Here is a 23,834-nt window from a genome sequence, read left to right as displayed (position 1 = left end):
TCTGTGTGCTTATTAAATCAGACGCGCTGTCTTCTCTACAGCCTGTATTTAAGCAGCTATAATGGCTGCAGCCTGTTTGAACAGGAAAAAAAAAAAAGACTCAAGTTGTATGGGATAAGTGGAGCTGTCTGAGGGCTTGTATGTAACAGTTAAAATCTATTTAACTTAAACCTGTAAGAACTGAAAGTACTTGAAAATTGTTTGTTTTGAAGTTGTGTGTATGGGGGAGAAGAGGGCATCTTTTATTTTTTCTAGCTGCTTGAATAATCTGTATTTAGAAAAGCTTTGCATCACTAACATGTTGGACACAAGAAAGGAGGAGCTGCAAGTGTCCACACCCTAGTGAGACCTGGAGCTCCCTGTGCTCTCCCCTGTAAGTTGGGGAGAGCTATTCCTTTGCTGTGGGAGGTGGGGGAAAAGGAACAAGGAACCTGAGACGTAGGAGTTTTCAGATGAGAAAAACCCAGGAATGCAGCTTGCCTTATGTATAGGCCAGTACTTGCGCCTCTTCTTCCTCCTTTAATGCAGCAACTGTTTTGCATCTAGGTTAACAGTGAGCTCTGAAAGGCACTGACAAGCAGATGACCTTGAAGGAACTGTTGCAAAGGACAGAGAGAGGTCAGTGACTGTAGGGACTTCGGTTCTCTTTCAAAAGCATTGCCCAAGAAACCTGTGGTCCTACAACAGTTAGGCTTGGTTAGTTGACAGGATTGTCATTGTTGAATTACAAAGACTACACAGTCCTATCCTTGCTTTGCTTTTCTTGATCTTAAAAGTGTGGTATTTGTTGGTGTTAGAGGGTGTCAAACACTACACTCTGAACATAGCGAAAAATAATCTTGCTGCTAATGCCTTAAATCACAGTTTGAAGTGCCATTGAAATACAAAGTTAATTTCCTATTCTAACTGCAGAATGCTACTTTGCAGTTAAATTTTCTCTATGGCTTAGGTGTGTTAGTAGGTGAGCTACAAGTGTCTGTGCGATCTTTGTCATCAGCAGATGCCATGGTAGGAGGGTAGTGCTGCTTTTTCCATTTTGCAGATGAGAAACTACGGGCTAGGCTGGCACCATTGAGCTAAACTTTAGAGAAGGAGAGGTGTCTGAGGCATGCAGTTCCTGCAGCTGCTGTGAATCTGTGTGACAGGACAGAAGTGAAGATGCAACCATTACCTGCTCAGCACCCGTGTATGCATACATCCGTAGCCTCAAACCACCCACTGTGTGCGCTGCCATCTTCCCCGGTGGACATCAACAAGGAAAGAGCCTAGGTTGTAATACAGGGGCAAGGCTGGCATTAGGCAGATACAGGGAAGGAAAAAAGGCCCTTGAGAGTGCTCCAGTGAGGAAGCAGAGGAGAGCAGCTGTTACAGCCAGAGATGTAGAGCACAACGCCACAGCCAGCACACATCACATTTCATGCTGTTCCTAGAACAACATGCTTACAGCCAGCATGCTGCAATCAGGCACAGTCACTGTTGTAATTGCTCAGCATCACTGTGAGGAGATTAGTGAACACAACAGGCATGAGACAAATGTGGAGGTATAAATTCATTTGCTGCTGTAAGATAAATTTATTTTCTTCAGCTTTCTTCACAGGAAACATCACAAAAGTGCTTTACAGAATTTCATACAGTTACTCTAACAGGGGGGAGAAAGGACAACAACTGCACATTTTGAAGTTGTCATATGCAGAAGCCATGATAGGTAAACCAGGGTTAAAAAAAAATCCACTGACAAAATATATATATATATTCAGGTTTTTAACTTAAATTATGACTATAAATATTATATAAATATACAGGCACCATCAGGTTCCTGTGTAAACTGTGGGAACCACAGAGGGCTTCTCAGAAACAGTTCATACTGTATTCAGCTTTACTGAAACAGTTTCTGCTATGCTGAATGAGCTCCTGGCCATGCATTTTCCCACACGGACAGCATTATTCTCTCCTACTGCTGTAAACATTGCAGTGGCTTTATCATCACTTCTCCAGGTTAACTTTCATGATGAGGCATTCCAGTATAGAGTTGAAAGCAAATTCACTTTATAGAGAGTATGGAGTTCATATTATCTCCCCCATCCCTACCCATCCCTCTGCTCCTTGCCCTCTTACTGCTCTTCACCCAGTCATCTCATAATCAATAAAAAGATTTCCTATAGGTTGGGCCCATGCTGCTGTCTCAGTCAAAAGTTTCTGTGTTTGAGCTAACAGGTTGCTGGCTATGAAAAGGAAGAGGGTTCTACTACTGAACTGTCATGGACTGTGAGCACTGCTACTCCTTCCATTTTGCTGTATTAAGCCCAACATGCTCAAAGCCAGTTGGAATCAGCCTTTTGAGGATCTTGGTTTAAATGTAACAAACTAGTGTACTTCAAAAAAATCAAGGGTTATCAATCACATTTATTTGCTAAGCATTTTGGAACAGAAATGGAGCCAGGTGTCTGAAGCTAGAGCCCTGACTAAAGAGACACAGCAGTGTTCAGTTCTTGCATAAAGAACTAACAGTGACCTGCTGGGGAAGGATGGGATACTGAGCTTTTTATGAGCTGTGTTTGAATAGGTCCAGGTACCTGACTAGAGATCCTTGGCATGGTAATGACACAGATGAACAAAAGAACAGGGGAATACCAGAGAGTGAATAAAGGTCAAATACTTTGAGTGCACAACTCAAGTTAGTGACTAGATTTTTGCTGTACTTTTGAGTTGCAGAAAATACTAGCGGAGCCAATTATCTAGAAAACACTGTCACAGTGGCTTGAGGAGCCTTTTACCTAATTCCCAGGTTAAACACACAGTGCTCAGTCAGAGAGAACTAGTCAGTCTCAAAGGGTACTGAGTGGTTAGTAAATATATAGTGGGGGAAGGATTTAGTCAGGGGCAAGGCTGGGCTTCAGTGAGTGGTAGCAGCATAGGTTAGTCATTTAAGACACGTGGGAAAGGGTGCAAAGTCCCACATTCAGACAAATACAGAGTAAAGTTTCTCATTGTATCTCTTCTACTCCTACTCCCAAAATTAAGATTTGGAAAGAAAAGAAAGAAAAAAAAAAGAAAAAAAACTCTGTTCGTATTGCAAACATTAAAAATCCCCAGCAGCCACATTGGGATTCTGTCAAAAATAAAGTGCTATAGATAAAACACCTAACAGATACAATTTATTTGGGTGCAAAATCCAAGGTATAATAATCTCTCAACCACATACCATTATTAGTAACAAACCCAGCTAGTCTGCATGATGTGATATTCCAATATTGAGACAATGAAGCTCTTAAGGGAGGACTCAAGCCTTTTAGGATGTATAGCCTACTATTTAAGACACTTTCTTTGCATTTATAAACACAGCATTACTCATAAATGCAATCAACATTTAAAGGCTTAATCTTATTTACAGTATGAGAATGTAAAGAGATGAAACAAACCACAAAAAGACTAAGCCTGGCCCCAGTGTTGCTGCACCCACCTTCATCCCAAATATTATAATCTTAATGTCAAGCATTACTACAGCTATACTTGATTAAGTGTGCCTGAGCCTGTTCGCTTGTCCAAGACAGTACCATGCATCTGCTTCATCTCTGCCAGATTCAAAGAGAAAAAAAATCCAGAAGTTTAAAGCAAGTTTGCTATGGGACTTTTCTGTGCTTGACTCTGGCTGTTGTAACTAGACTTGGAGTAAGAAGATCTCAAATCAAGTTTTAATGAAACTGATCTCAGGTGACAGAAACAAGGAATAACTCCACTGAAACCAATGAAGTTAGGCTGTAGATCAGATTCATGCACGTTTTACCTGGTTCTCAATGCATTTGTTCTCTTGTATCAGCCTGTTTTTATGGTTTGAATCATTTTGTTATGGTTGTACATACTCTAAAAGAGATGATACAAAGTAAGTGGTTTGTTTTAATTAAAAGAGAAAACTTATGACAGCATTTTAACCAACAGGTTTCTGTAGGCAAATTATTTCAAATAAAGCAGACAGTTATAACTCAATGACTTCTATGCTACCACAACTGAGCTAGAAATAAAATTCAGTACAGAAGAAACGAGACAAGAAATAGAATAGAAAAGGTCAGATCCAAATAAAAGTTAATAGAAGCATGCCATGCTAATCACTGGTAAGGACAGCGAATTATATACATGAAATGAAGATTTGAGTATATAGGATGGCAAAAGCCAATGCCCATAGAAAATTATTAGGTGTGTCAGCACTAGGGAAGATGGTGATTGCCAGGGTAAGCTAACTAATTGTGTAAACTTGGCAATTCAATGGCAAATGAATGTCAACAGGAAAAAAAATACAAGGCAATGAATACTGGAAAGGTTTTAAACCACTCATACATGCTCTGGTGGATTCTGAATTAGTTGTGATCTTTCAAGGGGACGATCTAGGCATCACCATGGACAGCTTGATGAAGACATCTGTTCAATGTGTAGTTTCAGTCAAGAAAGCGAATAAGATGTTAGGCTGTATTAAAGACAGAACAATATGGAAAAAATATTACAGCATGTATTTCTCTTAGGTCCTTAATGAATATTTGCTGTTTCATCAGCACCTTAAGAAAAGAGACATATTAGAAAAATACAGAGAGGAAAGTGGTAAGAGACTGGCAGAAGCAGCTCTTCATAGCTTCAAAGATAGTAAGAACAAGGCAATTTATTTCTGAAGGAGGAAAAAAAAGAATAGATGATACATATCTTATAAGTACTTTATGACCCTTTCTTCACCCAACCAAGCAACAGGACATTCCTCAAGGTCATTTTAAGCCAACTATTAATTTGTTGACATCACTGCTGCATGAAAAATATCACTCATCACCATTTGTAGGCAAAAAAGCCCCCTATATTTTTCTTTAATGCTCACCATTCAGCTAGTTAAATATTTCCTGAAAAGCAACTGCAGTAGTCTGTTGAAATCTAACAGTTATCATTTCTGACAGAGAATTGTCATGACTGATACATGTTAACAACCATCTTAGAGGTACTGCAATGATGAAATATCTGTAAGAGAAAATAGTTGCCAGGCCTCATCACTCTTCCTGTCCAGTTCTCACCAGAGCTCTAATTTGTCTCCATGCATGCCCTCATGTTCTGTACCTCTATTTAGAGGCCCACTACAAAATCTGAGGGATGAACATCGAAATCAAGAGCAATAACAAACAAAGGCACATTCATAAAAATTGTTTGTGTTCCTCCAGCTGCAGTTAACTGACAGGACAGCAGATAATAGTAAATACTGTAACCATCTCTCTGCATCATTATTCCTTCCTATCCTCCCTTCCTACCCATCCCTCTGCTCACTGCCCTCAGCTTTATCTTCTGGGCATTCCCTTCCATTATCCTAACGTTCCACAGAAACCTCTCTAAATACAACTATTTCCCCTTTATCTTGTTTTCTTCCCTTCATCTTCTCCCTCCAAAGCTGGTCTTAAAGTCAGATTTAAGAAATTTTCAAGTTAAGACTTGAAATTGAGCCCGATGCTTCCATTGTAGCTGGATGCTACTTGAACTTAAATATGGACAAGGATAAACAGTAGAACAAATGTATATCTACAAGTGGAGAGGGGAAGAAACCTACATTCCTACTACAAGCTACCACTTAATATCCTGACACAATTATCTGCTTACGTTAAGTAGATAATCATGATATTGTTCATTGCAGGTGAACTTCACTACTCCATAGAATCTGAAAAAACTTTAAGACAGCCACATTGAAAGAAATGGCTATTAACTGCGAGCAGGATTTTATTTCAGTCATGGAGTTTACAAAATAGAGCAATAATGATCTCAGTGTATTCCACATAAAAACAAAAAGCCTCATATTAATATACCATTTGGGTTGCACAGTTGATCACAAAAAGAGAAAACGCCAGATGAAGTTCTCAGCCTGAATTTTGCCCTTGCCCATACATATTAAAATACAGTCTAATTACATAGTACTTGAACAGAACGTATATTACATTCTGCAGAAATAAGCCTTCCCCAAAGCAGTATGAAAATACCATAATGAAAGCTAATGCAAAGACCTTTTTATAAAGGTTTTTACACTTTGTCCTGCTTTGCCAAGTGCTGGGGCTAGTGCTATAAAATAGCTTTAACCTCACAACAACCCTGTGAGGTAGAGTTGGCTTTTTTTTTTTTTTCCTATTATTATTTTTTTAAACAGCTGGGGAAACTGAGGTGAAGTGAAACTAAATTACTTGAAGTTAACACAGAAGCTCAGTGGAAAAAGCAAGGGAAAATCCCATTCTCTTGGTCCTATGCTCTTACTACAGAACATGCATCCTTCTTTTCACTACACATTGTTTTAGATAATACTTTTCATTCCAGTATTCAAATGCACTTTTTTCCTCATTTATTAATACTATGGTACATTTATATTCTAAGCAGCCTATCGAACTTCATTAACCTTGCTATATAACACATATTCTAAGCAACTGAACATAAAATCAAAATATATATACCATCAGTAGATGCTTCACAAAAAAGGAAACTTATTCAAAGCAATTTAAATCAGTGTCTCTGTTTTTATCATACAGAAGTGAAAAGAGCTCTTAAATTAAAAAAGTTATTTCATAATGAGATTGCCTCTTATTCATCCTTTCTTGGTTCTCTCTTTGGGGAATTGGTTAGACTGCTGTGTACCAGTAAGAAATTCTACCCCCTCTCCAGACAATTTTTGTTCTTTTGTTCTTTTTCTTTTTTTTTTTTTTTTTTTTTTTTTAAAAAAGGGCAAAAACACAGTAGGATACTTTCCCCAACTACTGAACTTCAAACATTTTTGCTGGTTTAAACGCAGATAGATCTTGTCACTTCTGGGTATAGTACTTATCTCTGTAGTACTTTTCCCCCCAACTTACACTCCACTCCCTACCTCAGACTACATTCAACACTATCATTTAGCAAAAGGCCTCTTATCTTCCTAGTGTTTTACCTGCATATTTGCCTTTTTTTTTTTTTTTAACTCAATACACAATTGCTACTACTTCTCCAAACCAGGATTAAACACCTCAGTTTTCTTTTATGTTGTCATTTCTTTTTCCATCTGCTAGACCTTGCAAGTTCTCACATTATACCTGGATCCAGGCAAGCTGATTTTTAAACTTTTCCTGAAGAACTTACCAGCAAATGTGTTAAGACTTTTCCCTTGTATGCACTTCATTTATATATCTGAAATTTAAGTAAGAACATCTCTTAACCTCCCAAACAAAGCATGTATTTACAATTAAAAGATTTGTGAAATTCAAAGCTGAAGAACAGGGAGGGGCAGTTTAGAAACCAACTTACTGTCAGACAACTAAACCTGGATCATGGCTATTCATAAGGATTTGTTTAGTAGTCAAGGTTTCTCAGTAAAAGTCGAGTTTCTTGGGCCTTTAAGACAAATAGCAAAGCAATTATGTAAAATGAAGTACTCGTTCCTCTGACTATTTCAGTATCAGAAAGAGTAATGTAACTACCTACAGAGTATAAATAAGCAACTTTATATCATATGAAACCATATTGTAGCATTTGAAAGAAAGCCACTAAAGAGTTTAAAATTGCTCAGCCAGGATGGGGGGGGGGGGGGGGGGGGGGGGGGAGAGAAACACTTATTGCAAATGACCAGATAAGCAAATTCCAAGATATGTGGTCCTATTAATTTTATACTGTTTCTGTGATCTAAACAGCACAGAAGTCTCAGCCATGTTGTGGTGAAAGAACTTCCAAGAGCAAACAGATGCAGGCCAATACCAAAAAACCAAGTCCCTATGATGACAGAAGTCTAATACAAATGCCATTTATTCTTAAGTTTTGTGAAGACAGTTACCTTGAACGTGATTGACATGAACGGTAAAGCCAGCTACAAAGAAGAAAACTTGGAAAAATTGAAGTAGCATGAGAGGATCATTGTTGTCAATTCCTTTTCACTTGCAGACAAGATTAAACATGACAAAGCTAAAGCAATGAAAAAAGCCTAATGCTCTCCTAGATTTATCATGAATTTCTGCCAGATTCCTACAGCCGGCATTCTGAAAGTCCAATTTTGTAACAATTGCTTCGTTTTTGGCATTTTAACGTTTCTTACATACAGACTATACAATCAAGGACACACATCCAAATTGTTCCTTTCTAGTAAGTTCTGGACACTTAGACGTTCTATTACAACTTCATAATTTTATATCTATACTTGCATCTGAGGCCAAAGAAAGTAATACTGAACCTTTAAATCAAAAATTAATAACTAAGTCACCATAAAAACAGAAGTATATTACAGGATAGGAATTCACCTGACATGGCACAGAATTATGTTTTATTGACTGGTATCAAGAATCTCATCTCTACAAGTTGACAATCTTTCATTTATAGAAGGAGGCTTCAACAAGCATGTTAAAAGGAATGGAATGGGCATTCTTAGCATGCCTCGAATGAATGTAACAACCACCCAGATAAAGTCGGACTTTGAGAGTCTCAAAAGCACACTGAGCTTCTAAAAACTACTCATTTTCAAAATTTCAGGCATGCAGAACATTCAGTTGTCACAAGGAAGGTACTGACAACTGGTATTTTAATAGTTGCTAGCACCAATATTTAACCCCAAAACACTTTCCTGTGAAAGACATTCTGTACTATGGAAAGCTGCTGCATTTCAGGCTTTTTTCCTTTATGGCTCCAAAAAGGAACTGGAATGACACATGTAAGCAAAGCCCCCCACAACCTCTAGTTATCAGTAGCAGATGGACTCTTGTAAAGCTAGTGAACAGCAGCAACCCTCCAGAGTTTTTCCATCCTATAATTCAGCAGAGCTACATTAAGTGAAAAGCAAATCAAAGCTTCATTCATATTCAAAACAATCAGACTCAAAACAGTCTTATACAGTTGCAGTACTAAGAAAACACGCTGACTGGTAATAAACTATGTGTTCTTGTATAAAAGTCATATTAATATGCACTGCTATAAGCTGTTCAACAGCTCACCTGACCATAAGGCTGACTACCCACTCCATGGTCTGTCCCTAAGAGATACAAATACTCTGCATTTGCTCAGCTGTTGCACGGTCATAAACTAGAACTAAAGGTAAAGATTCATTAGACTCCAGGATCCATGTATATTTCCATTTTATTTGATTTGCAACTGTTACAGGGTTTTCTTGAACTGCCAGAAGTCATGCCCAAAAACTCAAATAAAGAAGGTACAATGGACAGTCTCATCTACCCTTCATACAGTAGATTAAAACTTGATTCGTGTGCATTGACAATTTCAATCTCTTTAAACATCAGGAAGTGTTCAAGATTTCACATTTCTACTACATCACCAAGTGACATGTCCATTTACCATGAATTCCACAGAAATCTTTACTGACAAACCAACAGTTTTGCTGGCAACAATATGTTTTCAAGGAAGATACATGGCTCAGAGTCCAACAGTATTGGTATCAGTCTTTCAGTGGGGTTTTGTTTCCAAAAGAAGTCTCCAACTTTAGGAATAGTCTCTTGAGCCCTCTATTTAATAGCAGCTTCTAGCAGAAGTTTTAAAGACAGTTAACTCTGCAAGGGCAAGGACAGTTTTAGTCTGTGCACAAAGAATCAGGTGAAACCCCAGGCCCACTGAAGTCAACAGCAAAATTCCTGTTGGCCTCAGAGAAGCGTATTTAAAGCGAGTCAGCAGTTAGTCACAAGGAACCCGACTATGCAATTCCCACACTATCCTCCTCTTCTACAGAAACACAGTACTCCCACACAAATAAGCAAATTTTGTTTTGTTCCCTTGTTTTTTTTGCCATTGCCAACTCTTATAGATCTCAAGTCTTATCTTTTGGCATCTGCTCTGAGAAACCTCAACACTGGAACACGCCACTTCATTTTGCTTCTGGTGTAAGAGTTTAGAGAAGAGAAAAATAGTTACAGCACGACACTTTTGGTACTTGTCAGGTTTTGTTCACTGAGTCAAAGCTATGGGCGATGTCCTATACTCTTAGTATATAAGTGCCATTTTGCCTACTTCCACTAGATTAAGTCACAGATGAGAAGAACTTGAAGTCGTCACTGCCTTCCATTATTACTAATATTTCTGACTTTGAAAAAACACCATTTAGGAGTTTTAGAGGATTTCTGCCTCGGCCTGCATGCTTCACAGAAGTAGCCAAACAAATAAGGCTTACCAAGCTTTAGTTATCCTTCTTTATACAAAGTCATTTTGGTCATAAAGTAACCACTGTCCTTCAAACAAATACGTATTTTTCACAGAGGAGAAATTTTATCTAGTATTGCTACTGCCATGTATCTCGCATTTTTAAAAAGGTAAGTTCTGAACACTATAGTCGGAGTCTGGGTATCTCTGCGTCAAATCAAAGCTCTATATGTCTTAGTGCTTTAGGGTGAGAAAGACCAACCTCAAGACAAAAAAACAAAATAAACCTTATTTCACTATAACATCTCACATTGGTATTTAAATATGCTGCAATTTGATACCAGAAACAAGGAAGGCATTTTTTGTGGGGAAATAGAAAAATGGTTAAACAGACAACTGTGAAAATAGCTAATTCGAACAGACCATTCAAACCCATCATTCCTCAAATCTGATTCTGAATGAGTTTTAATTTGTTTTGCAGTTACCTCAGTACAGCTATCTAAAAAGGTAAACAAACTACAGCTCTGTGTTATACTTGGATAGTATGAGTGGTATGGTATGCTCCAGAAGTCTCTAGTAGGCTATGGCTACACATAACAGGATTCCTCAGAAGGGGAACAGAATAGGTTTCTCTCATTAAGGTCACTTAAATCTTTGTTATAGCAAATTGGAACCAAATGGCTGACTTCTGCAGGATTTCTGACAGGAATCCAGTAGAGCTGGTTTCAAGTTTCAGATGGCCACTAAAACAGCTGTAACCTTCTCTTCCAGAAGTTGTGATCCACATGGTGTCCACAATGAGTGCAGCAAGTCTGAGGTAGTCAACCTTTACGAAGGCTCAGTATCTGAACATAAAAAGATTTTGAAATGACCACTGGCTGTAGGTATCTTTCTCAGCAATTAAAGAACACTGATGACTCTTGTTCAATCATTTACATTAACTTGCCCCATATCCAATGGAGAAGTTGTAACATATTATGCTTCCATAGTGCAGGAGAACCAATCACTTACGTCAAAGCAGTCTGCACTTGCTGCAGTAGATCCAGCAGAAATAAGGTGGCATGTTCATCATAGCCGTTAGCTGTAGTTTAGTTACCTTAGTAGAAGGGTTACCAAAAAAGCATTCCTTAATTGTAATGTGTATGCAGCTCTACTGATCCCCAAGCACAGCATACTGGTTGTCTAGCTGAAGTTTAAGTGCCTGGTTTTTTGAGACCTCATCCCTACCTCTAGTTTTGTGTTTTACTACTTCAAAGCTCTTCTCCATTTCTTTATCCCTAAGGGAAAATAAATGTAATCAGTAAATATCTTATCACTAGCTCGTGAATTGTGAATTTCTAGCTGATTTCCACCCCATCCCAAGAAAAACATTTTTACTACAAACACAAAACATGAAGGTCTAGAGTTTTAACAGGATAGCCAAACATTCCCAAGCAAATCTTGTAAAAACCATTCTCCACAATCAAGCTCACCTTCCTGTACAATTCAGATCAAATTCTAAATTTCAATATTAACATTCTCAAAAGTATATTTAAAAGCACTTTTAGGAAAAATAGAGTGGTAGAAAAGAGAAGTCCATTCACTTTCTAGAATGCAGACTAGTAATCAGAAGAACATATATAACTGGGTGTACCATACTTAATGTGTTATGTCAAAATAGCATTCACAGATTTTCATCTTAGCCCAATTTACACCATTCAAGCCCTAAAGCATCAATGACAACATGTCTCGTTTCCCAGAGAAACAAAACTAGACCAGCAATAGGAAAAAAAAAAACACCAAAGCTTCTGCTGCTAGGCTGTGTCAGTCAGAACCACACTGAGAAGTCAAAAATACAAGTGAATTGGGTATTAGCCTAGCTATCCCTTCTGCAGGGAATGAGACTATGGAAAAACCAGGAGACTCGGGCATGAGAACAAGAATTTTCTTGAACACAAGAAAATACAACAGGCTTCAGTAAAACTGGAGGACTCATCTTTCCAATTCAGGGCTCAAATAGCAAGTTTTTGAATTTATGTTTGTATTAAATCACATTCTTTCACTTAAGTCACCTTCACATTTCTAATGAGAAGGCAGTGTACTCAAAATATTCTGTTCATTTCTACTGATAGGTAAACAGCACAGAGCCTCGCCATGGTTGGTGTTTCAGCACGTTGTCAAGAGCAGAAACACTCTAGATCAGGAAAAATCCTTTAATAAGTCTATCAGATGGATAACTGTCAGTCTTGTTTGGCTATCTCATTGCGCTATTGCCCATGAAAGCGGTTTCATGGAAAGCCCTCCACAGAGTTGGAAAACACAGTTAAGACCTCTCCCATCTCTTTGCCAGATGGGGAATAACTTCTCTTAGTTTTTCCTTTCCTATGCGGAAAGATACTGGCTTAATCTCTATAACAAAACAAGAACTCAGAACACAGTTAAAACATCTATTAGGGGATTAATGAAATGTACTTACTTTCGACTGTCTACAAGCTTGGCAGTGGACTGCAGCGATGGAAACTGCGTATCACTATAGATTTCTGGTGGTCCTTGCTGTGCTCTCCGTGGCCTGCCCTCCCTGGCACCAGGCGGCCTGTACACACCACTAGTTTGCACTGGTTCTGGGGCTTCTGTAACTATTTATAAGAATGAATTTTAGACAAGCAAGTAAGTTTGCATTCATCCCAAAAAGGAAACAGATCAAGAAAAAAAAAAATGTTACAAGTATGTTTTCACACCTTCTAATGCTCTGGAGGCAAACATTTTGGACAAGTCCAGAAGCCAAGTGTCATCTAATTTAAGATTTGCTTATTAGTCAAATTAACGTGTGGCTCTACTGTAGTGCCTCACCAAGTTCAGAGCATTTGAACCACTGAACAGAACTTCCTACATCTTGTTTGCAATTTATTAATAGCTTGCCTTTAAAAACTTGAGGTTTTAACACAAATTTGTATTTGCCAAGTCTCATTTACAGCACCTCCACAGATGTAGAAGAGAATATTCAAATAGTTCATACTTCAGGTAACAATGTACAATGAAGTAACACTGATTAGTGAAAAAATAATGTACCTATTAACTTCACACGAGGACTTCACTTGTAAAAACAAGGAGTGACAGAAAGCATAGCAGCCCACTTTCCAATGAATTTCTCAACAGAAGAGAGTAGTCTGAACTCAGACCATGACTACCTAAATAGTTTATCTCCACTAATATTATGAAATTGTATTTAAATCAAACCTGAAGTAAGCCTCATTTTGCAATGCCGTATTTCCTGTAACCCACAACTGATTTGGACAGAGAAAAAACCCCCCAAAAAACAGTGTACCAATTACTGAAACCTGCTTAGGAAATGCCATATTGGCCATCAGACACTGACTGAATATCAGCTTATTCTCAAAGCAGTATTTTTAGATCAACAGAAATATTTCAACAGATTCTTTGCAGATAGCAAAGTATAGGGATCTCTTTCAAAGAAGGGATGATTTTATTTTGTACTTTTGAAGGCTGAAAAAAAAAGAAAACCTTCATGCATGCTTATTTTGAATATCTGAATAGCACTACCAATTCAGTTCCTCAGACCCCTTCACAAGATTTTCTTATTTGCTTCTAAGTACATAAAGCAAGCCATTAGATGTTATGAGGTGTCAGGATAGGACAGTTGCCTCTGAATAAATGAAATTCAACCAGATAGGAATCTTCTGACTGAAGAAAAAACACGAACCCCCAAAAACCCGAGTTAAATTTACCAGTTGTTTCAACAACAGGTGCTGGTGCAGGAGCTGACTTGTTCCAAGGACCAGATGATTTGTCTACACCACCTCCAGCCTCCTCCCAGTTGTCACCTGGTTCTTCTCTTTTTTCACTTTCATCATCTTCTTTTTCACTACGAAAGAGAAACGATAAGTAGCATTTTACAAATAGAGGTCAAAGACTTGCCAGAGATTACACAATCACCAAGGACAGACTTCATAACTACTGCATAGAAGATGCTAGATTTAATCTGACTATCTTAGTCCTGTAACCACCATATTACCACTTCCCTCAGAACAATTTTGCCACAGTGCCACACAGTTCAGCAAATGAAGTGAAAAAAACAAGAAAAAAAAAGACAAGTTCAAATTATACTAAGTGGCCAAGTAAATTATCTTATTATTTTGAACTTAAGGTTTTTTTGTACTAGGACAAGCAAATATTATGAAAGTATGCTAAGACAGGCAGAGAAAGCGGCATTCTTCTTGCATCATTTGCTATAGTCAGGAGGAAGAAATTGTAGAAGAGTAGCCACAGAAAGCAAATCCTAAGTCCCTTTTCCCTGTATCCACAGCTACCTGAAAAACTCTTACTCTTCTCCATACATAAATATAACCTACTCATACTTATTCATTTTTTTAAAAAGTCATCCAAGGTTAAGAGGAAAAGCATCATATATTTTTTAAAAGATAAAATAGTCTATATAGAAGATACTGTCCAGCTTTTGCAGAGGATTCATCAGAGCTTTTCTTTCATCCCTACTGGAAAGAGTCGCACACTCAAAAATAATCAGCCAATGACAGCTACCCTAAAAAGCTATGTGGTATACTAGGGTGTACATGGAGGGTCAGGACATACAGGAGGGTCAGGTTAAATAACCCAAAGCATTGATCAGAAGAGCAGCAGCATATCTGAATACAGAAGAAGATTATAAAACAACAAATCCTACTAATCAAGAATGGATAAGCTTTTTGGAAAAGTAATAATCAGAGAACAGTCTTACCAAAAAATCCCCTGTCATTTCTGAAAACTAAATGGCCTTTGATAACAACGGCCTTTGATAGTATGAGAACAATCATATGAAGCTGGATCAAGGGTGCAAACACATCATTACCCTATTTTAAAGTATAGTCATAAGCAGATGTCTATGGAACAGCAAGAACATAGAAAGCATATATAATCTTCCCCCCTCCCCTCTGCGCTCTCAGTGTCCAGCTATTTTCAGCAAAGAGACCTCCTGAGCTGGGCATGATGTCTTTCTAACTAATAACCTTCAATGTTTTTTTCTTTCATTTACTTGTCCAGTCTCCCCCTGAATCCACAAACTCTGAGTAGCTCTAAAATCCTGCAGCAAGAAGTTCCACATGCCTGAAAATACAATATAGCAGTAACAGTGCTCAAAATGCTGGCCTCTTGTCTGGAAAACTGAATTACATTGTTTGGCTGAAAAGCAATTAAGTTTGACCTCTAAGTCAGTGAAGCACCCCACTTGTTGCTTAAGGTGTCATTCAGACGTGATTATCTATTGTGCCACTTTGGATAAAACTCATAAATGCAATCCTAAAGGTTCATGCCAGAGGACACTAGTTTCACCAACTCTATTCTTCACACTCCCAAAATAAAAATGCAACTGTTCAGGCAATTACTCCCCCAACTGAGATGCTGAGTAGATTGAATCAGGTCTCTTTAAAGCAGTCAAGTGATGTGGAGGGCATTACTACCCTGCACTTCTCTCATAGGCAAATTCCCAATTTACTATCTTTACGATCAGGAACACGAAGCATTTGTAATAAAAATAGTAAGTTTTCACCCCTGCTCCCCTCCCAAAATACACACGAGTGTGTGCATATGCATGCAGGTGTGTGAGAGAGCATGCAAGTCAGCAAAAATACCAACATGAGAGTTTAGGAAATAAGAACATCTGTAGACAACTGTCAAACCTAAGTTACCCTACTGCAAACAGTTCTGTAGCGGCAAACATATAAACTTCTATTTCCAAGAAAGAAACTACTTTTAGAATTAATGATCGCTAGTCTGGGAGAGAAACAAAAACAGTACCTTATTTGCATGGACTGAACTCTAAGACCACTATAATCAATTTCTTCCTTTTGCTCAAACTCCTTCCAATCATCCTCTTCCTGTAAGAAAAGAAAAAAATATTATAACTTGTTACCATCTTTTCACCAGAAGCAGAATGGAAGATATAAGAAAGGCAATACAAAGGGAAAAGCTGCAGTTTCAAGGCAAATCAGTTTCTGTGCACCATTGCCAACAGGGGCAAGGATTCAGCTCACCCCTGCCCTAACTGACTGTATGCCATCTACAATGCACTTGTGAGCTGATTTTAACTCACTGGAACAGCTAAAAAAGTGCCTTAGCAAAAAGAAAAATCATTCAAGTGAAAGAAAACCAGATCAGCTTAGGAAAGGACCAGAGGAAAGTCAAGAGAAAACACACAGTAGAGAACAGGATCACGCAGTCAAGAGCAAGGAAATAAGGCAATATCTCTCCCTTTCACTGACAGTGAGTGTTTTTGACAGCTTGGATGCACAAGCAAGCTTTAGCTTTACTTTCTCAATCACCTACTTGATACGAGCCAAACAGTAACGAATATTCAGAGCAGCTTACAGTAGATTTAGGACAAAAATTAATATTAGTACATTTGACTTTTTCAAATTCACATGACATTTATAGCCTTACGTGTTTTTAAATAGCGCTTTTTTTGAAAAACATATTCAAATAAAAAAAGTTAGTTTCACAAATACAGCAAATTTAGTATACAAAAACAGCAGAAACTAGTCTTTGGAGAGTGTTCCTGTAAGTTTTAAACAGAGTCTGATAAAGTGTTTGGAGGAAGAGGAACCCACCTAACTGGAGCCAATTTTGTCGTACTGCTTAATCAGCAGCAGATCCAAAGGTTATTAAAGTAGGCCAAAAAGGGACCAGAACAGATTAGTCCTCTTATGCTCCTGGACACAGCTTTAAGACATACACAGTCCAATTAGTAGTTTATGTACTTCCTACACTTTACATGAAGGGCAGTTCTCCTACTTGGAATACGAGGACCTTGCAAGCAAGGCAGCCAATAGTATGATCTCCTTCCTGCTCAATAGATGGGGAAACAACTTCTTTTAAGGTTACTGTCCTAGGACGATATTATCCTACATCATCAGCCTCTAGCAGGAAAACTAAGGAGTAACAGCGTAAGTAGAAAGTGATCTCATGTTATTGATCTGGTTGCTGAAGATTAAGTCTTTTGCAAAGAACACAACTCTACAGCTCTAAAGTGTTTCTGATGTCTTACATCGCCTCCTCTAAGGCAACACCATATTTTTCAAATTATCATACATTTCATGTTTAGCTTTATGATCTTTATTTCTAACCTAAGTTCAAGCTTCAGTAAAATGAGATATTATTCTAAAAGCAAATGAGAAAAAAGAAGAGTAGGTGAAAGATTATTACTGACTTGGGTCTACTCGGAAAGCTACTGCGGGCGTCCAGCTCCCTGAGCTGAACGACGTTAGGAAACGGAACGGTATTTCTCAAAACTCGTTTTGAAATACGCGGCACAGCACTAACTGAACCACGAGCTCCGCAGCCTCCCTTGCATTCCAGCCGCCTCGCTGCGACACAGTACAAAAAATTTCTGGCAGTAAAACCCTCTTGGCAGAAGGGCAAAAAAGGCTGGGCGCCCGCCGCCTGCGGATCCGGAGGGGTCTCATCGCTAAAGCCCCCGGGCCACAGAGCCGGGTGGCTTCGAGGCGGCACCTGATGCAGGCGCCTGGCGCCGAGGCCAGCAGCCAGCGCGGGCCGGGCCGGAGCCCGAGCGCGGGGCAGAGCGGCGGCCCGGAGCCGCCCCGCGGGGCCCCCGCCTGGCTGCGGGCCTCCAAGGGCGGCGGGGACGCGGCGCGCTGGGCCCTGCCGCCGCCGCCGCCGCGCAGACACCCGCGTGGCCCGGCGGCCCCGCTCCCCGCGCCGGGCCGGGCCGGCGGCGCCCCCTGCCGGCAGGAAGCCGCCGGGCGGGCGGAGGGAGCCGTGACCCTTCCCCCACCGCGCGGCGGAGCGGCCCCCGCCCGGCCCGCGCCCTCTCCCCGCCGCACCTTGGTCTTGGCGGAGCCGGCGGTGGAGGCGGCGGCGCCGGAGCCGCTGCCGTCGGCCGGGCGGGGCCCCCCGGCGGCGGTGGCGGCCGCTGCGGCGTTGGAGGCGGCGGCGGCGGCGGCGCTGGAGGCGGCGGCCCCTCGGCTGCTCTTCTCCTTCCGCTTCTTCTTGTCCCGCTTGGCGAAGAAGTCGTCGAGGCTCCTCTCCTCGGTCTCGGCCATGGCGGCGGCGGGGCCGGGCGCGGCGTGGGGGAGGCGGGCGGGCAGGGAGCAGCGGGCGGCGGCAGCCAACAGGTGAGCCCTCGCGATGGCGCCGGCCGGCGGCGCTGCCTCGCGGGTCCCGCCGCGCCTGGCCGCAGAGCGCGAGCGGCACCGCCTAACGGCTGCGGCTCGGCAGCCCCGCGCGCGCCTGCCCCGACGCGACGGCCGCAGGGAGGCAGCTTCCGCTCTCCACGTTGGTGGCCGCCGCTTGACACGGCCCGAGAGGGAGGAGGGGGGCGCCGCGTTTGGTTGAGGCGAAGGGGGCGGAGCCACCCCCTTCCGAAGGGCCGTGCGCCGGGGCGAGGACTGGCCTCTGCGCATGTGCCCCAGCGCCGCGGCCAATCAGCTGCGGGGTAGGAAGTGCCTGGGGCCAGTCGAAAGTCTTCAGGGGCAAGGCGCTGACGTCGCCACGTGAGAATGCGTGGCGGGCGAGGAGGCAGCGGCGGGCCTGGCGATTGGTCGAGCCAGGCAGGGGGAAGCAGCGCTGGGTTCGGTTGAGCCCCTGCCCTGTGGAGAAGTGGGCGGGCCGAGGCGGTACGGCGCGTGCGCGCTAAGGCCGGCCTCCGGGGCGCTGGGGGCGGGGCGCCGGCGCCGCGTGGGGCTGCCTGGCGCGTGCCCGGCGCTGAGGGCGCATGCGCGTGCGCCGGCGACCCCGCGGCCCCCACCCCCAACCCTCCCAGGGGCGGCCGCATCTGAGCGGCCGTTAACAGCTGGCCGGGATGGTGTCGCGGGAGGACCTTTAACCGTTGGCCGTTTGCCTTTTGGGGGCAGGCTCGTCCCTTCGGGGCCGGCCTCGGAGCGGCAGAGGAGCAGAATCGGCACCTCTGGGGGGCTGTCGCCGCGGAGCGCGGCGAGGGCCGCTTGTGGCGCGGCCGGAAGGAGCCTGGAGCTGCCCCCACTCTCGGCCTCCCTCCCGGCTCGGGAGGCGTCTGCGGCTGCACAGCTGCAGCCCGGTTTGTGCCCAGCTCCCGGCCCTGGAGGTGGAGTGGCCATCCCTGTTAGCCCGGACTAAGGGATGACTAAGGCCCTGCCTGGCTGCCCACTAGAAAGGGAGCTACACCTACACTGTAATTGTAGATTCTTTCTTTCATCTTGAAAGCGGTGTGGTAACTCGGTGAGACAGGAAGCACGAATCTGGGACGTCTGGATGCCTGTCGGCATGAACTTTGTAGTTGCTTTCCCGGCTCATAGTGAAGTCTAGGGAAGGTTCTCCAGGAAGACAGACTTCACAGTCTTATCCATGCACGTTGTCATCACTAGCTTTGGGTGGTGTATTGGAATTTAGCTCTGAAAAAACTTACACCAGTGTTTTAACCCAAAAAAAAGTTCACTGTGACTTCAAAATGCATTGTTAGAAATTTTGAGTCAGGACATTTTGAAAAGCAGCTGAAAACTGTCATAAGTAATTACATGAAACATTATTTATGAAGAATTATTTTGTTCCGTTCCGTTGGTCAGCCATCGAAAGGAGGTGCATCTGCTGATAAAGTGCAAGTTTGAACCAGCATTACCCATCAAATAAGCATAGGTGTTGATGTTTATATTCTGGTTTATTTAGTATCATTTTACACTTTGTGATATTTTCTCTGGGAAGGATTATGTATGTCTGCATATATTAATATAAACATGAAAGTGTTCCTGAACTTTGAAGAATAATGTTTGACAATCTCTTATTTTGCAACCATGAAAATGCTATTATTATTTATTTAGTGTTTTCTATCCATAATTCCCAGCTTCTTTGAAAAAATAGAGTAGGAGTCTATGTCATATTATAGAAAGAGGTCAGGTAACTCTGCATCTTTCTCTGTGAAGCTTTTTGTAGTTGTCAGTAAGTGAATCAGTGAAGTCAAGTGTTCTGCATTTCTGAGTCGCATCATACAGTCTCCTTTATATGTCTGTCATGCTGTGTTCTACCTGTATTTCTCTTTATTATTGTCATGGACATTCTGTATGCTTACAGGATTTGGTCCTGCACAGAGCAGGTCCTGAGAACTAAAACCACAAGCAAAACAATTCATCTAGTAATACAGAAAATACTGTCTGATCGATGTCACTTTCTATTTTGTGACAGGTATAATTGTCTAAGTAGAGAGCAAATTCAGTAGCTAAGTGTCATTGTGCCTCCTTAGAGGCACCTGGGCTCCCTTCTTACTCATACTGTCCTGTTAAGTTGATAGAAGGGGGACACATGGAAGGCATGACACAGGACAGCTCAGTAGGGAAGAATATTTGACGCTCCTTTTGTTGAAGCATTGCCTTCCCTTGCATTTATGTTCGTTACTGTCCAGGAAGCTCACATACCTCTGCACTGCACCATGCTGTGACTTGTGGGCTCTGCACTGATATGATATGCAGCTAAGCAGACAATATTTCCTTCAACTTTGATAGCAGGTAAGCTAATAATGGCCACTAAGTACGGGTGCTGTGTCTGATTCTTTTCAAAAGATAACTTTTTGAATTTCAGCAGCTGGTAGAATATTTTCATTGCATTGTCACGGATAACTGCTAGTATCAGGCTGAAGAATGTGAACCTGATGCCTTTTTGCTGCTTTTAGCTCTAGTATCAGGCTGAAGAATGTGAACCTGATGCCTTTTTGCTGCTTTTAGCTCCTGCGTCACTTGTCCCTGTAAACCCAATACCGTAAAGCTGGAATGACCAACTCTGGATTAGAAACTTAATACCTGATGGGAGCAGAGTACCAAGAAACATTTCAGCTGTTAAATCTGGAACAGAGTGGAAACCCTGGAAAAAAAGCAACAACATTTTAGGCCTCTGAAGGCTCAGATCCATAGTTAAAGATGTGTCTCAGTTGGCACTTTAAAGGAAGCATTAGTTATGCAGTTATGCTTGGATTTTCCTCCCACTTCTAGTTTTATGTAAAATTTTGAAAACATGCTGATACGTAGCATTTGTAGCTCTCTGCAGATGCACTATATTAGCTTATACAGCCAAGATCATTGCTGTGTAAAATGTTACATGGAGGAGGGGGGGAAAGGTCAGTATTGCTGTTTTCTCCTTTTCTCTCTCCATTTCAATGATCTTCAATATTTAAGCAGAGGACATTTGACTGAATGATGGACATGTAGAATGGCTTGCCAGCATGAACTGGAAGAAAAAAGTAATGTTTGTGATGCAAGGCATGCATCCAGAATGCCATGCTGCAGTGACAGGGGCATGAGCTCAGGAGACAGGCTTCTACTGCCGTGTATATCATTGACCTGTGTGACCAACCTTTAGCAAGATAGTGTTTTGAATGCCTCTGCTCAGGTACAGATTTACCAAGAGGACTATGAGGACTTTGTCTCTCTTCCCTCCCCCACATCAACAGTGCACATTGCAGTGTTCCTGTCATGACCTACAGTGATGCCTGTACACCTTCTCCCTCCATGCTGTAGCTGGAGGAGCCTTGTCGTGACACTGTTCCCTGTGCATCCTGGTGCATTTTATAAAGATTGAGGAGTGAAGCACCACTGCATAGTGGGGAAATTCTGTAGTAGTCACCGTATGGGGAAACTGAAGAAAGGAAAGCCTGAGTGAATTGGGAGTGCGAAGGCAAGAGCCAGAACAGGTTTCCATTTCCAATCCCTTGCCTTATCCTTACTTCTTTGTACCTAATTATCTCCATTCTGTGAAATGAAAGTGATAGCATTGCATAGCACACTGATATTTCAAATCACAAGCAGAACTCTTCCTTTGACAACTCTTAGGCAGATGCCTGCTTAAAGAAATTGGAGAAGGTGCCCTCAGGAAAAGCACAGCTGCTGTGCAGAGCAGCTTGCAGAGGGAATTAGATGGAATCCTTGCCACAGCATGGGCCCCTGCTTCCATTTAGGAGCTTAACCTTCATACTGGCTTTGAGCCACTAAGAATTTGCTGTCATTTCAGATCTTTACAGCTTGAAGGGAGAAGTTTTGTCGTGTCCACTTTTCCACCACTAATTGCCACCTGAAGGCAGGCAGTGGTATTAACAATGTGTGTTGTTTTGTTATGGTATTACATTTTACCCAATGCCAGCTTGAAGCCACCTTAAAAATAATATTTTAAACATAGAATCAGTATAATAATAAAGCTTGTGCTAAAATATAAACAGTAGGATCATATGCTAGAGTATGGGTTTCAACCTGGCCAGTTATGTTGCTGCTCAGGGCGAAAGCTGAAATTAAGCATAGGCAAGTGTACTTGACCGCAGGTTTGGGAGTTAGGACTGACACCCTCTGCCTCTCCTGAGGAGCCTATAGCATGTGTCTGAGGTGTAGGGCTGAAGAGGCTGCAGCTGGCTGAGGAAAAGGATAAAGCAGTGTCAATAAACATACGGTCTGATGTTACAGCTAATCTGACTTAGTGACTAGCTGTCATCAAAAGAGGTGGTCATGCTTTACAACCCTGGCTGTATTCTCTCTTCCTCTCAAATCCAGGTGTGGGTATTGGGACCTGTCTGACCTGGTTCAGGATGCTGAATGGCAGGAAACTTACCCTGGTTTTGTAGGGTTAATTTTCTGCTGGTTTAGCTTTCTGAACTGTCTCCTGAGACATCAGACAGGTGCCAGTGCTAACACAAGACAGGGTGATGGGAATGCATAGCAAGTGAGAAAAGTCCTTTTATGCAGCAGCTGGCTGTTAGGTTGTATTATCTGTACCCTCAGACTGCATCCAAAGTGTTTATAACAGCAAGTGATATGAATTCCTACACTGAAAGGTAGGTGTGATAGATACTGCAGTAGGAGATAATAAACACTGTTTTCTGAAACTTTGGTTTCCTTAGGAAAAAACAGTTGGAAATGTGTTCACATGTATTTAATATAGCAACTGCTAGACTGGAGGATAAACATAAAGATAAATCAGTTTATGTACCCTAGTGCTGACAAACAGTTGTGAAAGTTAGTCCTGAATCTCTCTTGTTCTCAATTTCCCATTTCAGTGGGGTGGTGAAGGCTGTTTGTTAATGCTTAGATGGCACTTAGGCTGGTGAGGCATACCAGAAGGGTTCTAGGTACCTAGCTACAGATGTGTGTAAAAGCAGAGATAAGTTTCTTCAGAAAATCTTAAGATTTTCTTAAGGTTTTCACTTAATATGGCCTTTCTAAAACAGTATTCCTTCAGAATACTGAATGTGACATTTGATAAACTATTTCCAAAAAAAAATCTCTTCGTTGGCTCTTGGTCCTGGCTGGGGATGCACAGAAAAGCTGCTGGAAATTCATTATTGATGCTTAAGTATTTCCTCCTCTTTTTTTTTTAACCTCTTTCCCTTGATGGAATACATTAATGATTTTGCAATAAATTATTTCAATTCCAAAGAACAAACAGCTAAATAGAAATCTGATTTAATTTTTATGAAATATGCTGGATCATTTGAACCCCAAATCCAAGCCTTTGATGAAACAAGACCGCAGAAAGACTTACTAGAAAAAAAAATCCTTCTTTTCCTGTCATAACACGATTGTAGACTTATAATTTCACCAGGGTTATCTCTGTTAGTGAAATTTATAAAGAACAGTTTCACAGTGGGATAGCTAGCAGTGCCTTTTCATACCTGTGTATGAAGCATCATTAGAAAATAGCAAAGAGAACTGATGATACTAGAATTGAATATTTTTTATGCTATAAGATTAATTTGATGATTTACAGCAGCTGCTGTCTGTAAG

The 23,834-nt window shown here is 41.5% G+C and overlaps 1 protein-coding gene and 1 long non-coding RNA gene across 7 annotated transcripts in view; one reads left to right on the top strand and one right to left on the bottom strand.

Annotated features, from left to right (window-relative positions):
* Positions 1–1,536: 1,536 nt before the first annotated feature.
* CDV3 (CDV3 homolog) lies at positions 1,537–18,524 on the bottom strand. 4 transcript variants are annotated; one of them, XR_010387674.1, is made up of 6 exons: positions 17,931–18,524; positions 15,889–15,968; positions 13,827–13,963; positions 12,557–12,716; positions 11,113–11,378; positions 7,756–10,946 (listed from the first exon to the last, which is right to left on the bottom strand). XR_010387674.1 is itself a non-coding variant. In XM_064506415.1 (5 exons), exons 1-5 carry the CDS (start codon positions 18,507–18,509, stop codon positions 4,435–4,437), a joined length of 981 nt encoding a protein of 326 aa, XP_064362485.1. In that variant the 5' UTR covers positions 18,510–18,524; the 3' UTR covers positions 1,537–4,434. The 4 variants fall into 4 exon arrangements, 3 of the variants coding, with proteins under 3 accessions (XP_064362485.1, XP_064362484.1, XP_064362486.1); XM_064506415.1 differs by lacking the exons at positions 7,756–10,946; positions 11,113–11,378 and adding an exon at positions 1,537–4,459; XM_064506414.1 differs by having other exon boundaries at positions 7,756–11,378.
* A 90-nt stretch (positions 18,525–18,614) lies between these two features.
* LOC112979665 (uncharacterized) overlaps positions 18,615–23,834 on the top strand; it is a 74,402-nt gene continuing 69,182 nt past the window's right edge. For all 3 annotated transcript variants that reach the window (XR_010387677.1, XR_010387675.1, XR_010387676.1), the window contains exons 1-2: positions 18,615–19,716; positions 20,477–20,579. This is a non-coding gene — a long non-coding RNA (uncharacterized LOC112979665). The remainder of the gene's footprint in view (positions 19,717–20,476; positions 20,580–23,834) is intronic.

The sequence above is a fragment of the Dromaius novaehollandiae genome, chromosome 2, assembly GCF_036370855.1.
Source record: "Dromaius novaehollandiae isolate bDroNov1 chromosome 2, bDroNov1.hap1, whole genome shotgun sequence".
In the NCBI taxonomy this organism is placed as follows: Eukaryota; Metazoa; Chordata; class Aves; order Casuariiformes; family Dromaiidae; genus Dromaius; species Dromaius novaehollandiae.
Note: the sequence above shows the minus strand (reverse complement) of the source record. Positions and strands in the feature narration are given on the sequence as shown.

Coding starts and splice junctions, on each gene's coding strand:
- CDV3 (XM_064506414.1), bottom strand. CDS start 18,509: ATGCGCAGAGGCCAGTCCTCGCCCCGGCGCACGGCCCTTCGGAAGGGG. Junction 15,969..17,930: donor CCGGCTCCGCCAAGACCAAG/GTGCGGCGGGGA, acceptor CTTTTCTTACAG/GAAGAGGATGATTGGAAGGA. Junction 11,379..12,556: donor AAGCTTGTAGACAGTCGAAA/GTAAGTACATTT, acceptor ATTTTCCCTTAG/GGATAAAGAAATGGAGAAGA.